Consider the following 16,122-nt stretch of genomic DNA (forward strand, 5'->3'; position numbering starts at 1 on the left):
AGATCGAGATCACACCGTACAATACAACTCTGGGAGGACAAACAGGTAATCATAAGCCTTTAGCTCCGCACCATTAGCTCCCTTTTAGGGGCCGCAATGGTTTGCATTAATTTAACCAAGCCGGTGTTCAAGCTCTGGCTTCGACATAACAAACACAGACTGGCCCGGTCAGCTTGCACCTCACAGGAGACGGGTTGCATGAGTGGACTTACAGTGCACCTGGTGGAGATAGACGGCCTCAGGTAACCTCGACATCTCCACTTTACATGAGAATATCAAGGCGACATGACCAGGAACTTGTCTTTGTTCACCAGATGTTAACGCTCAGTTTTTTTGGATTCATATTTTCTTATTTCTAGTCAGCAAAGTCGTATTGTATAAAGTATTGTATTGTATTGTGTTATTCTGTCCTTTACACAAAGAATACTCTCGCACTGCTGGTGACTCATCAATGTCTTGTGCTATTTTCAGCTTAAACGTGTTAATTAATTAATCATTTCATGGACATTTTAGTTTAGTTTAGATTAATTTACAGAATTATTCTGTTACAGCATTTCTCCCTTATGATAATAAGACCTATACATATTTGTATGTAAAATTATGACTTCAGAAATAAGACCAATACTATCTTCTGTTTTATGTATACTTCTATTATATCTTGGGATTGATCGATATCGGATATTGAGCTGTACTGACGAGCTGGATCGAATATCGATGACAATTATTGTGGTCAATTTATTCAACTCTGATTATATGCTATCTATATTACATTATACATCTAATTAATGTCAGTTTAATCTGTATATGCTGTTAGAATACAATAGAAAAATTAAAACCATCTGATTCAATATGCTCTTTGCTTTATTTCCTCTGCAATGCATTAGAATAAAATTACAACAACATACAGCCGTCTTTGGCAGAGAAACATGCAGATGGCTCAAAGTCAGTAATAGCCAATAAACACAAGCACCAAACAAAAAATACAATGAAAAACACATACTCACAAATTGATTAATATACCACAAATCATACAGCGCAATCATTTTAACCAAAAATACATTCATATCTTATTTTCTTTTTCTTATTTTCTACAACATGCACAAGAAACGTTCTAAATCTATAATTTATAATTTAATTTTCATTCCAGTGTATCAAATTGTGATTTTTATAATCTTTTTAGGTATATTGACCTTAAAAAAGACAGTAATTAGACTGAACTGGAGTAAAACACAATGTTCTATCACTGTTGACTAACGGATACAGAGTCAGTTTTTCATGATGCGATGCCGTAATAATACAGTTCTCTCAACTCAGTTTATTTAGGTTTGAGTCCCAAACACAGAGACAGCTCATTTCTCTGAATCTTTCCGTCCTTGTTGACGTCACAGTGACGCAGCAGAATGCCTCTCAACTTGTCCAGCTCCGGACCCGTGAGGTTGGGCTGGAGATGACCGAAGGGAAGAAGGTGGAGGGAGAGAAAGGCATTATACTTCTCTCTAGTCACCAACTCCATGCCAGCGTTTAGACAACCCTATCAACACCTACACACCTAAAGGACTAAAAGACATCTAAAAGTCTATGGAGTGTATGATTACACTTGTTTTCATGGTCTACACTCTAAAGTGTCTGGTGCATCGTAATAAAGAAAAATCCCAATACTTATGGAATCAACACCCGTATTGTGATAGTATAATCAGAAGATCTGCATAACGCCTTAGTTAAAACATATATAATTCTGTTGTAAATATTTTTATTTTATGTAGTTATAGAGAACATTTTAGGGCTGCATCGAAAACTTATTTCCATTTTTGATTATTTTGCTTGATTCATCTATATATATATATATATATATATATATATATAACAATAACTGTGCTTGATGTAAACACCACTCTAATATCAGCCTTTCAGAAAGCACATTCACAAAAAGCAGCTGCACAGTGTCATGTCTTACCCTGACCAGCCCCATCATGTCCTTCACAAAGCCGTCCACCTCAGGACCCTCCAGCACTCCCGTCTTACTCTGAACAGGAAAGAATGGGACAGAAAAAGGAGGAGAAAAAACAGAACGGAGGAGTGCATATATACTTAATCTCATTCACATCCCACTCCTATATTCAGTCATACATTAGTCGCTCTTTTCTGTTTTTTTTCCTTTGGTTCACTTTCCGGCGTGCACAGTGAGAAGCTCGTCAGTGACTCCTGAGCTGGAGCTGCACTGCGAATGAGTCTGAGAGAGGGAACCCATCATCCCAGAGAGGGACTTGACAACCTGGTGGGCACTTTATTTCATTATGTTTAATTATAGAAGTAATGGAGCTAATTGGATTCACACCCACACACATGCAGACGTCAGAGTGAACGGTTTGGTGGAGGTGATGTCTGCCTCGACTGGAACGCTGCCATTACAAGAATCCCAATTGACTTCCCTTGTGGTCTGGAGGAGGCCTGTCCTTTAATAACAGAGTGATACCTGTCATTAACACGTTCAGCTATCGGGCTACTTTGTTGACGCAGGGGGCTTTGAGGGGGGGGGCTCTTAAAAGAAGTGGAGGGTGATTATTTGTTGCCTTCAGAACATGCTTGTCTGTCAGAGAGGTCATCACCAGCAGCTACTGGTGTTCTTCTACTTACAACATCGTAATGGTCAAAGATCTTCTCAAAGTCTTTCTTTCTCTCCTCTTTACTGCCGGCCTTGGGGGGGGGAAAGAGAGTAGTTCTTATAAACTAAGACAATATAGATGTAGATAAAGTAGATAAAGATAACAATAACTTGAACTGTGTGTTGTGTTTTCATTTGTCAACTATGAAATAATAAGATACAGATTACACTTACATCCATTTGGAACTGGAGCAGGAAGTTCTCCTCCAAAGCCAAGATCCTAAATGAAGAAGGAATATATATTTTACGAGCAGTCGAGTTATCAAAGAGAGTTACGTTTTTAAACGATATAACTGTTGTTTGAGCAATTATTATTTTGCTCAATGAGCTGGCTAGCTATCCAGATGCATAGGGCTATGTTTCTCCACCTCCGCGAACGCCCATATAGCATGCTCAAACATAATCCATCAGGTATTTTAGCATTAAAATGTCTTATCATATTAACTTTTAAAAAAAAAAAAATGCAAATGGTTTAAACAAAGCAATCATTTTAGAGATATTATCATTTGGCAAAATGTGATAAAATCTCTCCTTTATGCCTATAAAACCATCTCACAGTTCAGAATAGTAATAGAATAGGACTTTTAAGAACAGATGATGTTCCTGCTCTCTGAAAGGTACCTGGCCAAGTCGTTCAAATCCAAACAGCCATCCTTGTTTTTGTCAAAGATTTTCATCTGCAAAAAAAGAAAATGGACTGAGGAACTCGAAATGAAGAGCTGGGTATTTCTTCACACCACCTGTGACTCCAGATCATTCCATCTGAACCAATCTCTTCCAAATTGAAACTTATAGCATGTAGGATCAGGCTTTCTGAGACTCCGGGTTTCTACAGGGACACGGGACAGTCTCAAGCGGAACATCAAATCCTCTCAGCAATACTTCAATTGAGCAGAATACCTGAGCAACCACTTACATCTTCTCATACTTATGTGCAGCCTTTATTTGTGAAAATAAAACGCATCAAAAATGATGTTTTGAGGACAGGTGTTGCATGTGTTTTTTTTTCTCATTTCAATTAATGTAGTATTGATTTTACTGTCAGACGCACAGCTGCACCACAGAGTGACCAATTAATCCAACTGCATGCTGGGTGAAGAAAAGCTTGAGCATAAATATATCTGTCAACAGCGACTGATCATGTAAAGAATATATATTATAGCTTAGCATAGCCTAGTATTGTTTGCATAAATGTTATGTGTAAAGTAGAAAATCACTGGATGAGAGTTAGAAACTTTAGCAGGGCAGTCCGGCACCTGAACTGATCAAAGAAGATAACAGTGACACACGAAAGAACTTTATGCACCAACGCTCACCCTAGATTTGAATAGAACAAAGCAACACTCATGCTCACATGAACAGGAGAGCCACAGAGACATTTAATGAGCGCAGATAAGATAAGGAACGGTCTAGCTTTGGCAATTAATATCCGGATTCAACCACAGGCCTCTCTGACTCACACACACACACACACACACGCGAAGAGGCCTTTTGATAAACGACCTTCTAGCAGCGCATCCCACCTCGGAAGAGATACGATTATCTTAGAAAACTCCCGAGCTCAGTCAAAGGAAGCTACAAGTGAATTCCATCTTTCTTCCCACACTTTTCACAACATATGATCTCATTGGCGGGCCGAGAAGAACCAATGAATGAGCGACAGCGATGGAGGCAGAGAGACGAAGAACCAATGAGAAGATACCGCCCTCTCTTCGCTGGACCAATCTGAACTGGTCTTGATGACTATTTAAACCGTCGCGCCCTCTGCTAAGGCGCCTCTCTCTGGTCTGAATACAATAGGTACCAGGCGGAGGGGGGTCCATGCATGATGTCTACTTGTATCCTGATATCTGAATAAAACGCTTATAGATGTAAAGTAGAAGTCTACCGCTGTTTCTTTCAGTCAGTGCCGTCCGGGTGGTGTGTTCCTGATCCTCCAACATCAACAATCACAAGTCAGATGACGGTGACACCTGACTGAAAACCCATGAGTTAAAAGGCTACGTCTAACTATTTTAAAGCCAGGCAACGTAGAGAGAGAGAGACTAGCTGTGGAATGACAGTTTGTGTGCGTGAGAGAGAATTGTATTACTACCATTGTGTCGGTGTACTCATCCAGCTTATCGGATGACACTTCCTTGTGATGCTTCAGGAACAGATCATTCAGGAAACCCTGAGAACAGATAATCACATAATCAGACAAATAAAGAATAACATGTATGGTTATGTGACTATTATACACTACACACATACACACACACACACAAATGCATATTCTCTGCCAATGCCGCCGCTGAAGGGTTTTCCTTGATTGATTGATGATTGATATATTTATTTGTCGTTTGCCAGAGTACAGGTACAAAAGCATCGAAATTACAAGAAAGGGTGGATGAAAGATTACAGCATAACATGAGGGAAGAAGGCGAGAAAAAACACCAACCCCCCGACTATGCCCCGAGAGGGGGTACAGTGTGGGAGCAGGAAAAAAACACCTTAGCACATAAGCACATACATTTTAGACATGACTTGCAACGAGTAGGAAGGGGAGGGGAGGTAATCCAACAACTGGGTGATCTAAGCCCATCCATTGGGGGCAGAAGGTAACCAGCACCGACAAGCAGCCAGCCGGTCCGGCGCCAACATAGCAGCGCCAGCCACAGCCCCGTCCGGTCCCACTGGGGGTGAAAAGCAGGCGAAGGCGTGGGATGGGGGGAGGGGGGTAGTGAATGCAATCAGTATTATTGAAAGTTCGTGTGTGCGTGTTCTGGTATGTCGTCCTCCCCCAGGCCACAACAGACAGAGTTCTCAGTCCGCAAGATGGTCGTTGCCATGGAGATAGCCTTGAAAGGTCCTGGGAGAAAACAACCACAGGTGTCTGTGGATAGGGGGAAGGAATGAGAGGTTCTCACTTCAGCGATCTTCAGGGAGTTGTTGTTCCGTAACGGCCTTGGCCAAGGCACCGTTCTGGTTGAGGGAGCCAAAGCAGATAAGATTGGGATTGTTTGGTCTGCCAGCAGCTACATCCAATTTGCGCACCTGCTATTCCACCACTTTCCTCCCATTTTTCAAATCGATCCAATTTCGTCGGGCAGCCTTAGGGGGCTTTTAACGGCTGTCACCGTTTCCTTAATTTTCCGATAAACCAGGGCAACGCCAAATCCAAACAGCAGAAATCCTGTAATCATAGTTCCGAATAGGTAGATGTCATCTACGTCCTCCACGGAAAGGCTGCTAGGCACACGACACGTCCATCGTGTAACCAGCTGCAACGTCCCGGCAGGACGGGCAGGTTCCCCCAAACCCAAGCTTCTCGTCGAGAAGACGGTGTCAATTGCGTTGAGAGACCAGTTGATCAGATGATCAGTTGATCGGTCCATGGTTTTTAGTTCGAAGAGCGATGAGGAGAGAGTCTCTCAAGTATAAAACAAGACAAGACATGACGAGAGAAGCCAAGCAGGGAAGGGAAGATCATGGGGAGGAGAGGGAGAGAAAATGCGACCGCCTCCGAAGAGAGCCAAGAGAGTGAGCAGAAAGAGAGACGTGTAACTGGTTTTCCGTTGTGTGCTCTTGCTGACAGTCGTACCTTGAGCTCCCGAGCCGAGATGTAGCCGCTGCAGTCAACATCGTACTTCTTCCATATCTGCAGGGGGGAGGAATGGCCACATTGGCAAATGTTTACATGCAAGTGTCGGGTGAATTTAAAAACTGGTTGGAATTAATGCAATGCCATAGAATGTGTCATCGTAGTGGTGATATTCTGTTGTGCTTTTTATAATGCAACATGTTCACCTGGTCCAGTCCCTAGAGATGCTGCTATAGGCTTATAGGCTGCTGCATTTTAGGATACACTGAGCACCTATCCCCTCTTCTCTCTCTCCTTATGGATGAATGTTCATCTCTCCATCACACATTACCAGCTCTTCTTCTTCCAGCCTGGAGTCGTTGTGACGTCACGTCTCATAGGGTCCATTGGACCTGGCTGAGTCTGAAGCTGGGTCCTTGCCCCTGCTTCCTGCATCCAGCCTCTGGTCTCGACCTGGCCTCCTTCCCAATGTATTGCTTCTGTCCTTCCTGGAGAGGGATCCTCCTCTGTTGCTCCCCTGAAGGTTTCTTCCTTTTTTTTCTCCTTGAAAGGTTTTTTTCTGGGTTTTTTGGGAGTTTTTCCTGATCCGATGTGAGGTCAAAGGACAGGGATGTCATATGTGTACAAATTGTAAAGCCCTTTGAGAACATTTTTAATTTGTGATTTTGGGCGATACTAAATAAACTGAATTGAATTGAACATTCTCCTTGACTCTTAACTGGAGGACCTTTTGACATTTTCAACTTCAAAAATGTGGAACTTGTGTATGACATGTTTTAGTCTCAATCATACAGTTCATGGCTTATGTCTATGTACACCATAGAATAAACCGTCCTGTCAAATTATTAAACATTCAACAATGGGCCCCGGTCAAACCATGAACCTCGCAGTCCCTCCATGGATGTGTGAGTCCACTGGACACTTTTCCAGTTTGTGTGACTTGACACATTATTTGGGTATTTGTAAAATCTCTTAATGACGTTTGGTGTGCTTTGGGACCGTACCTTCATGAAGTCAACACTGTTGTCCAGAGGAGCTTCTCTGTGGAAAATTAACAGGAAGTTCTCATCTTCAGGGAGGATCATATTGGCCAACTGGAAAACAGGACAAAGGTCAGAGGTCAGAGCAGAGAGCAGTGATCGGTTAATGTCATTGCATGAGGTTGTGTCCATTTTATTCTTGGAGAGAGTAACTGTTCCCATCAAGTTTATAGCAGTCATACATACACACTTCAAAACAGTTCAGTCTAATCTGGCCTGTGATCAGATCAGGGGTCAGTTTTTATTAGATCTATTTTCTAAAGAAGAAATTAATCTAATAAACTATTGACAGTGACGTTTTTGCATTATTCTGATAAACCGGGACACTGTGTCCAAATGTCCATTCACTGTATTGTAAGAACGTAGCAGCAGATGTCTCAGCCGCAGACATGTGACAATATCTGCTTGGGTTCGTGCAACGAAGGACACGAGAGGATGTCAGCATGTTTTATTGTCTTTAAGGGACCGACCCTACGCAAGCCTCTCCTGGCTCCTCTCCACTTCATGTTGCTCCTCTCTTGGCAGAACTTCTTTTATAGAATCAGCCCTCCATTAGCAGATTAAACTGGCCCCCATCATCAATCTAATTACAGTACGAAGATGAAACTGCGGACATTCGGTTCACAAAGTCGTACTACAGACAGCCGCAGTGCGCCAATGGCGATGCCAACTCCAGAAGAGCTGTTCAGGAAACAATCGCAGATGTATACACTTTGAAAAAAAAGTTGTGAGATTGTTGTATGCTTTCAGACAACACGTCTCAGCGCAAGCCATTATATGAAATAATGCTAATTCATTCTCTAATTATCTGTTGATTGAGACTCCTAAATATGGAATCAAAACAACTAAGTATCTACAGTATGTCAAAATAAATGCACGACATGTTGTACATTAGCTTTCTTTGCAGTAATAGTGGGAAGTGAGTAGATTATTATTTATAGATTGAAATAGATATTGTCATATTGTTATCGTCTGATAGTAAGTTAACACTGTCAAATGATACTGAACTCGACGACTAACTGCATTTCCTGCAGCCATCACACAGGATACTATCACGTGTGATAGTCTCGCTAACTTCCTTCCTAATGCTATAGAATCGTAGAGCAGAGCCAACAGTATAAGGGGAAATAGCATTACAAATGATTCAAATCTGCTGGATCACTGGTCTGATGCTGACCTCATTAACGGGCGTGGGTATTGAACAGATATAACTGATCCACTAAAATACAACACTGTATAATATGCACAGTTTATTTGTGAATGTCATTTATAATGACAGCGCTTTAGCTATCAGCGTCATTCATTGAAAAACATAACAACATAATGTAAATGAGCCAATGAGTTCCAAAATACACAGATTTAGAATTTTTTTTAAAGAGAGCACGGGTATCAAATCGGGAAAGAAAAAGTCTGGCGGTGCATCGCTGGTCTAAGTCTGGCAGATACATCGCTGGTCAGCGGGGCGTGTTGCTACAAAGAGGTTTGACCACACTGTTCCTGCTTCAGCCACCAGCAATTAGTGTCAGTGGAAGTCATGGCATGTATGCATGCACATGTAGGTGTAATGCATTAAGTGATTGGCCTATGTTTCATTTTCAGAATAATAAAAAAAGCACTTCTTTGCTGCATCAATTACTTAGAGTGGAGACTGAGAACGCAATGACATCAGCATGTGGCTTTAAATCTCTCGGAAACAGCCGCAGCCTGTTGAATTGTTAGGGAAGTTCGATTTAATGAAAGAATCATGGAAGAAGCTACCTTAATTAATTACTGCAGTGGAGAAAACGGTGAGTAGAATCAATAAGTCTCTGAGAAAGAGAGGAGATGGTAAAGAGGAAGACGATTAGAATAATAGAGCAAAGAGGAAGTTCGAGTAAGAAGGTTTTCAGCGTTTGCAGATGGTGACAGAGAGAAATAAAGTGAGGGGGAGTTATAAGGGAGTTTACTTGTGTGGTGCGATGCTTGATGTCACCAAAGTGCTTCATTTCATATCACAGTCACTCTGTATGGATCTGTGCTTCACCTTTACATAAAGTACCCAACCTTAAGTATGAGGTAAATCATTGTCAAGTGATTGAGAGAGCAATCATTGTATATATTACCTCCTGAATCTGTAGTTTCCCATCAGCAGTGGCATCGTAGGCGGACATAAACCTTTGCTTCAGCTTCTGGATTTTCTCCTCAGTCACGGTTTCCTGACAGGTTGAAATGCAATTGATTAAAACATCACTAACTGGACACAGACATGATGATGATACAGTATGTGAAGGGTACAACGTGACAGTATCTATCAGGAATTGTACCAGCTGTCTGTCTGAGCTCCAATTGTGAAGAAAAAATTACTTGAATGATGATACTGAAAATCAGGATGTTGAAGGACTGGCTGAGTCACAGTTATTTTAAGCAATGTCACCATGGATACTTCTTTTTCTTTCCTCAAACCCGAGCTAAACGTTTGTAAAGCGTGTATGTAGCTCACTGCACATGCCCTTGATCTACCCAGTCCTTCTGATGCACAGAAACAAAGCTTTGCCTCCATGACTCGCATCCAAGATGAGATGAGACATTTCTAACGCAGTGTCATGATTGTGTGGATTTTTTATGCATTTGCAGTGTGTTAGTCAATGTCTTGACTGCTTTTGGCAGTTTCCTGCAAATACCTCTGTGATACATATGAAAGCTAACTAAACTTCCTCATCAATCGACTATACAGTGCTGTATTGGTAACAAGCAGTCTACTCTTCAGGATGGGGAGCATGAGCATGAACATGAGAAGATTATAAAGGGGTGAATTGGAGGCCTTTTTGTGTTTGCTTATCTAAGTTAAGAATCACATTTCCTTTTCCTGTCGGAACCAGTTTCATTCTCAACCAGAGCTGAAGGAAAGAATATGTTTGGACGTTAAAGTTTGAAACAACATATGTTGGAGCTCATCATCCTGTTTTTTCTTTGCAAAACACCCCCATCACTGTCCTGTAACTATAGAAACTTCATTGTGTCATGCAGTGCAGAGCAGACTCGCAGACGCCGGATCTTTGCTCTTCAGCATCAGCTTCCTATCAGACAATGAACATGTTCATCTTCAACGCCAGGAATCTCTTGTTGCTAGGCAAGTTCTTTAAGCACAAATTCATATTTGACTTAATGTACATTATGAAAACCATGTACACTGCATAACAAACCTATGTATTCAGGCTTTTACCGATACTGATAATAAACGTACACTGCATCACACTGGCCCTCGAGGTAAATACAGACACAACGATGGGAAGGCCACACGTGGTTATTGTCACCGATGGCTGAATATAATAGAATAGAATGACTGTGACATGAGAAATGGAGAGCAGTACTTATCCTGGGGGCATTTACACAGGAAAGCAAACACCAGAGACAAAGTGGCGTGCGGTCGGTGGTCTGTTGGTTTTAGTGCAACCCCATTAGTGCCGAGGGAGTCCACCCACACAAGCAAACACACACACTAAAACATGTGCTAATAGTTTTATGCTCATTTGGTTTTCCATTATATTTGGTGAGGAACCTTTTCCTTGACAGGGACCAGAGCTCTCTTGATTGTGTTGTGTTTAACATCGTTACAGTCACCCCGCCCATCCAGATAACTGCAGAGGCTCAGTTGCCCACGCAGCAGAGATCACAAGCGCTGTGCCCGAAACCAAATGTGTTTCCTAGAAGCTGATTCAAGATTCAATGTCGACATACGGTGTCTTACATTGAATAGTTAACCTAAACATGAGAAAACGTATTACATACAGTATGTATGAATCCCCATTGTTCTTTCATTAAATTGACTTTAACAGAACATTTCAATCTTATCTTGAATAAAGAAGTGTACATTATTTACACCATCATTATGAGTAGAATTGGCTTATACTGTGCTTCCGTCGGTTTGTTTATAGCATCTGTTGGTTATTGATTATTGTTGAATTACTGTTTAATTTATATCAATTTAAACCAGCATGGCCATTTTTCTCTGACATCAATGTGGCATTTTTGCCCATAGAAAGGCTGCTGAATGGATAATTTCTCCCTTTAGGGATAATCCTCTTCAAACCCAGAGAGTCCAAATAGATGCGCCGTTTCATGTCATCACAAGTTATGGAAGGATTAATCCAAACAAAGTGGCCTTACCTGTGGAGCCAGTCTCTTCATCATGTGACGGAAAAAGTCATCCAGCTCTTTGCCCTCAATGTGGCCATTATCTGTCCAATAAATCACGTGTCGTAAAATAACTTTGTTATAGATCCAGTGAAGCAAGTCATTATTTTCCTCAAAATTAAAATACTGAGCGAGACACTAAAGTTAAATTACTTCCTTTAATCAGAACTCAAGAATGTCATCACAAATAAGGTATTTTTCACTCTAATGTCTAGAAACACCAGAAGATACATTTTACAGGCGTGCACTTTTTCTGATTAAGGTAGATGGAGAAAAATAGAATATGTCCTCACCATCTGCATCGAAGTGTTGCCAGATTTCCAGGAAACCGGCTGCATCCAGGTTATTAAAAGCACTGTCCATTTTAATGAAGACAGTTTAAGAAAGCTGACTTTAAAACGTAGAAACAAGGAGGACAAACTGTGTTGCCTCTGGGTGTGTACCTGTCAGAGAGAGAGAGAGAGAGAGAGAGAGAGAGAGAGAGAGAGAGAGTTGCATGGTATTTGCCATCTGGTGGCTGTATTGTTTGTTACACTGCAAATCTGCTCTTAAACAAAAGTTACAAAGAAAGACAATGCAGAGATTTTAAAGCCTCCAAAATTATTTTAATCAATATTAATATTTGCACAAAGAAAAGTCCAACACCAGCAGAATGACTCGGTGGATCGTATTGATCCATGACGAAATGGAAGAAATAACCTATCAAGACCGACAATGAGCAAACTTTTGTTTGAGCATTCGATTTTTCCAGCTCAGGGAAAATGTTCATTGTTCTGCATAATTTCCTTTTCTTTAAAAAAAACAAAAAATGTTGAAAGTAACATTGAATTGATTACATGAAATAACAAATTAATGCATACAAAGAATTAATTTCTACATTTATGAACACAATGTACAAGAGGAAAAACAACGAAGGATCAAGACATCACCGGCCACTGTTTTTTATTCCAAATAAGTTACAAACAAACCCCTAGTATAGTAGTGTACTTAGTACCAAAACAATTTGGGTTTTGCTGTGTTCACATAGGCGTGTGAATGTGTCACAGTGTGTATATTACATGTGCGTATAGTACACACATATCTACACACACATGTATGAAAGCACATATCTACATACAGCACAACTCACAGCCACATCATGCAGTCACACACATGGAGACTAAGGAGTCACGACTCAATGCTACTGGTTATCTTCACTTCCTCCACTCTGTGCACCAACAGAATTGAAGTGGATTCTAATTGTTCATCAGTCTTTCACACAACTTGACAGAAACACAGCCAGCTGCTTCTGAAATCCCAAACAGAAAACAAAAAACAGAGAGAAGGGTGTGTGTCTATGATTTCTTAAAGAAATTAATATTGCAGAGCAAGGAGTGGTTTTTGTGTTCAGAGTCCTGAAACAACTTTCAAACTTGAAGTAATGTTTCTGTTTTGGGACTTTGTAAATCAAAGCAGTTGTTGACATCAGACATTAGATGAAGTACATACAGAAGGAACAGTGTTATTTTAGAGCGGTGATTAGCGACAAAGAAGCAAAATCTCATCATAATCCTGCAAAAAGACATCCATAGACGTCGTAGGAAAAGGTGCACCAGTAAGACTTTTGGCTCTGACTACAATAAGACTCTTGCACAGTAACACAATATCAGTTGTGCCCTTTTCACACTGGGCATACAGAGTGTACTGGTGTACATGTAATACTAATGTTGGAGCACGGTTTGGCCCACAACTAGATATAATGACGCATGTCATTGATATAGTGGCGCTTTAGTTGGATGTCACATTCAGGTATTTATAGGGGTTGGACGTTGCGTTCACATCAGAAGATGAACAGAAATAGGACTGATTAGCATGTTTATGTCATGCAACAAGCTTTTCTGTCATGACTGCAAAGTAGATTGGATAAGGGTTTAAACAATGTGCATCGACAATATCTATGTGCATCCAATTTGGGTTATTTGACTTGAATGACGTGAGGCGTCCATGCTTGTTTGTTCTAAAGAAAAACTTCTGTTGGTATTTAGAAGTTAACTGGTAATTATAGTAACCCCAATATGAGATGAATGCAGCATCATTTAATGCAAAGGCCGAATGTCTGTGCCAACCTCTTCATCCAATATTAGTAAAACTGCATGAGTATAATTCAACGTAAAACCATCCAACGCTCAAGGTAGAATCTGTCGATAGAGGTATTAGTTCACCATAACCAATGAATGATGACATGAATGATTTGAAACATGATTTTAAGAATCTGTATGCTGACTGTTGCAGTGTGACAAGGGCCAATATTTAGCCGTTAAAAGACCAGTGAGAGGAATCGGCCTGAGAGGTCAGGTCCCTCTGGGTACTTTCCCTTCAGCCACTGTTTTCTCAATCATTTTTTAACAAATTCCAACTCTTTATAGTTTGAGGTTCAGAACTTGTCTTTGCACACAATACATTGAAAGTGAATCGAATTTGAAACCCCTTAAAGTCAAGTCTGAAGTGTTTGAAGACTCAATGTCCCGCTTTCACACAAAGATGATAAGGAAAAGTTTTTTTGTCAAAATAGCTTCTGAAATTAAACACATACGTCAGTGTTTTCCATGTTACCTTCAAGCAGATTATCTAAACATTATAACATCGCTCTCTCTGAGTAGTTCTTTGCTTTCAATGGATCATCGGCACACCAGGTAAATATGAATGAGTGTTGGCAGAAGTGAGGAAGAGTCTGTTTTCAGAGCAATTCAGAGTTTGGTAATGATGGCTATTCTCATTTGTTTTGACAAGTTCCAGCGAAACATAAAGCTGTTATTTATTTATGTTTACGGTGGGTCTCTGTATTGCTCTTTAATGACACATACTTCTTTCCCCCATAACCAGCAGAAAAGACTTCTGCAGTTTAAAGGTATCAGATACAGTACATTATTATTTCTTCACAGTGTCTAAACACAGAGAACAGTGTTAGTTAACAGTGTGGAAGCCTCATTGATTGGTTATCAGTGATAGTTACAGCGTACCGCCGTCCTCTCAAAGCACCACTTCATACGGTTACTCCAACTCTCCCACACAGAGACAAACAAGCGTTCAGGATGTCTGATGTAGTCTCCTCGAAGTGAGCTACATCAAAGGTGTATTTCTGATTTATGGTGGGCTGAGATTCTCAGCTGAACCTGTATTTTCCTGGAAAAAAAGAAGATGAATTGCATAATGGATTCAGTCACCTCTGAAGTCCGGAGAAGAGTAACTTGCACATACTGAAAATAGCATATAGAAAAATCTATACAAATATATTGAAGGAAAGGAATGTCATTGGTTCCTGGTCTGGTTGTATGTTTGGGTTCAAGTACAGTGCAGTGGTCCTGATGTTATTGTTACATGCGTTTGGTCCCTGGGAGAAAGAGATTCTTTTGATGTACACATAGTTTCACAGTCTCTCTCTCTGTCTCGCATCTCTTTTTTCTTTGTGTTTTACAAATTGCATTCGAGATTCAGTATTTATTGGCTGAAGATGCTTGATCACCTCACGAACCGTTTCCTCAAATCCTGATGAGGTTATTCTTTGAGAGACAGGACATCAGAGAGTAGGAATGAAAAGAGGAGACAAGGCTGTCTGTGAGAAGGAAGCTCTGAGGAGACTTAGCACAGTTTGGTCTACTAGGTGACAAGTTGCGACTAAAAATATGACTAAGGATATTACTCAGTGTTAATATCATTAGTTTTATATTATCATAGACAACCAAACTTGAATTTGAAAGGGTGTATTGCAGGATACTACAGCAGCTCTTCCTGCAAAGATGATTTGTATTTTGCGGCGAGACAGAACCTACAGGTACAAGCGCTATTATCAATGAAAACACATCAATTCATGATTATAGTCCTCCTTCAGTTGCTTTGCTAAATCAAAACATGTGAGACTTGTCAACAGGTTTTTTTGCTGTGAATTTGTCTTCCTCATATTAAAATAAAGTCTTTGTCTGCTTCCTCCCCAGAGTCTGAGGACTTTTTGCCTGCTGCCTTGTCCTTGTCTGGGTTCTGGGATTGGTCCTTGGACTTGAAGGAGCCGTGATCCTCAGAGTTGGCACGGAGACGGCTGGGTCGCTGAACAGAGTCCGACACAAACCCCGGCCTCACTAAAAACGAGAGAGAGAGAGAGAGAGAGAGAGAGAGAAGATGAAAATGACAGCAATGCTTCGACTAAGGGGAAATAACAGGGAAAGGTGAGGAAGAGGGGGAAATGATACATTTTGTTTTAATGTATCTGTTATTAAGTATACTGCTACAGTTGGCTCATCTTCCAACGCTAGCTTTCAGCCCAGGTCAACAAAGATCTGCAGAGTTTCGTGGGACGTAAAGTTTCTTCATCAGAGGGGGACAGTTTAGGTTCTGTACATTCTGTACGTTCTGTACGTTACGAGTGGTCGCGTAGCATTCCTCTGTGCATGCGTCGAGCGGACAAACAGAACACTACACATCCGCAGCTAGAAGAGTCCGTCTTGGAGTATAAGTAATAATAATAATAATAATAATCATTTATTTTATATAGCGCTTCTCAAGGCACCCGAAGTCGCTTTACAGAGTGAGGCTTTGCAGCCTGTTGAAACACATCAACTAAACCAGGAAGTGATGTAAAGCACGACAATTCACCCATTTCCACTGCCAAAAACATCTCAGTAAATGTGCAC

At 40.8% G+C, this 16,122-nt stretch overlaps 2 protein-coding genes across 4 annotated transcripts in view; both read right to left on the reverse strand.

Moving 5' to 3' along the window:
* Positions 1–849: 849 nt before the first annotated feature.
* Positions 850–11,876, reverse strand: scgn (secretagogin, EF-hand calcium binding protein). Of its 2 annotated transcripts, XM_056444914.1 has the most exons (11): positions 11,752–11,876; positions 11,432–11,502; positions 9,388–9,480; positions 7,250–7,339; positions 6,246–6,302; positions 4,758–4,835; positions 3,284–3,339; positions 2,837–2,882; positions 2,635–2,694; positions 1,955–2,023; positions 850–1,441 (listed from the first exon to the last, which is right to left on the reverse strand). In XM_056444914.1, exons 1-11 carry the CDS (start codon positions 11,819–11,821, stop codon positions 1,316–1,318), a joined length of 816 nt encoding a protein of 271 aa, XP_056300889.1. In that variant the 5' UTR covers positions 11,822–11,876; the 3' UTR covers positions 850–1,315. The 2 variants fall into 2 exon arrangements, with proteins under 2 accessions (XP_056300889.1, XP_056300891.1); XM_056444916.1 differs by lacking the exon at positions 6,246–6,302.
* Positions 11,877–12,383: 507 nt separating this feature from the next.
* LOC130213356 (F-actin-uncapping protein LRRC16A-like) overlaps positions 12,384–16,122 on the reverse strand; it is a 59,297-nt gene continuing 55,558 nt past the window's right edge. For both annotated transcript variants that reach the window (XM_056444909.1, XM_056444908.1), the window contains one exon: positions 12,384–15,570. In XM_056444909.1, the coding sequence (XP_056300884.1) occupies positions 15,392–15,570 (179 nt within the window). In that variant the 3' untranslated portion in view covers positions 12,384–15,391. The remainder of the gene's footprint in view (positions 15,571–16,122) is intronic.

This window comes from Pseudoliparis swirei, chromosome 22, assembly GCF_029220125.1.
Source record: "Pseudoliparis swirei isolate HS2019 ecotype Mariana Trench chromosome 22, NWPU_hadal_v1, whole genome shotgun sequence".
Classification (NCBI taxonomy): Eukaryota; Metazoa; Chordata; class Actinopteri; order Perciformes; family Liparidae; genus Pseudoliparis; species Pseudoliparis swirei.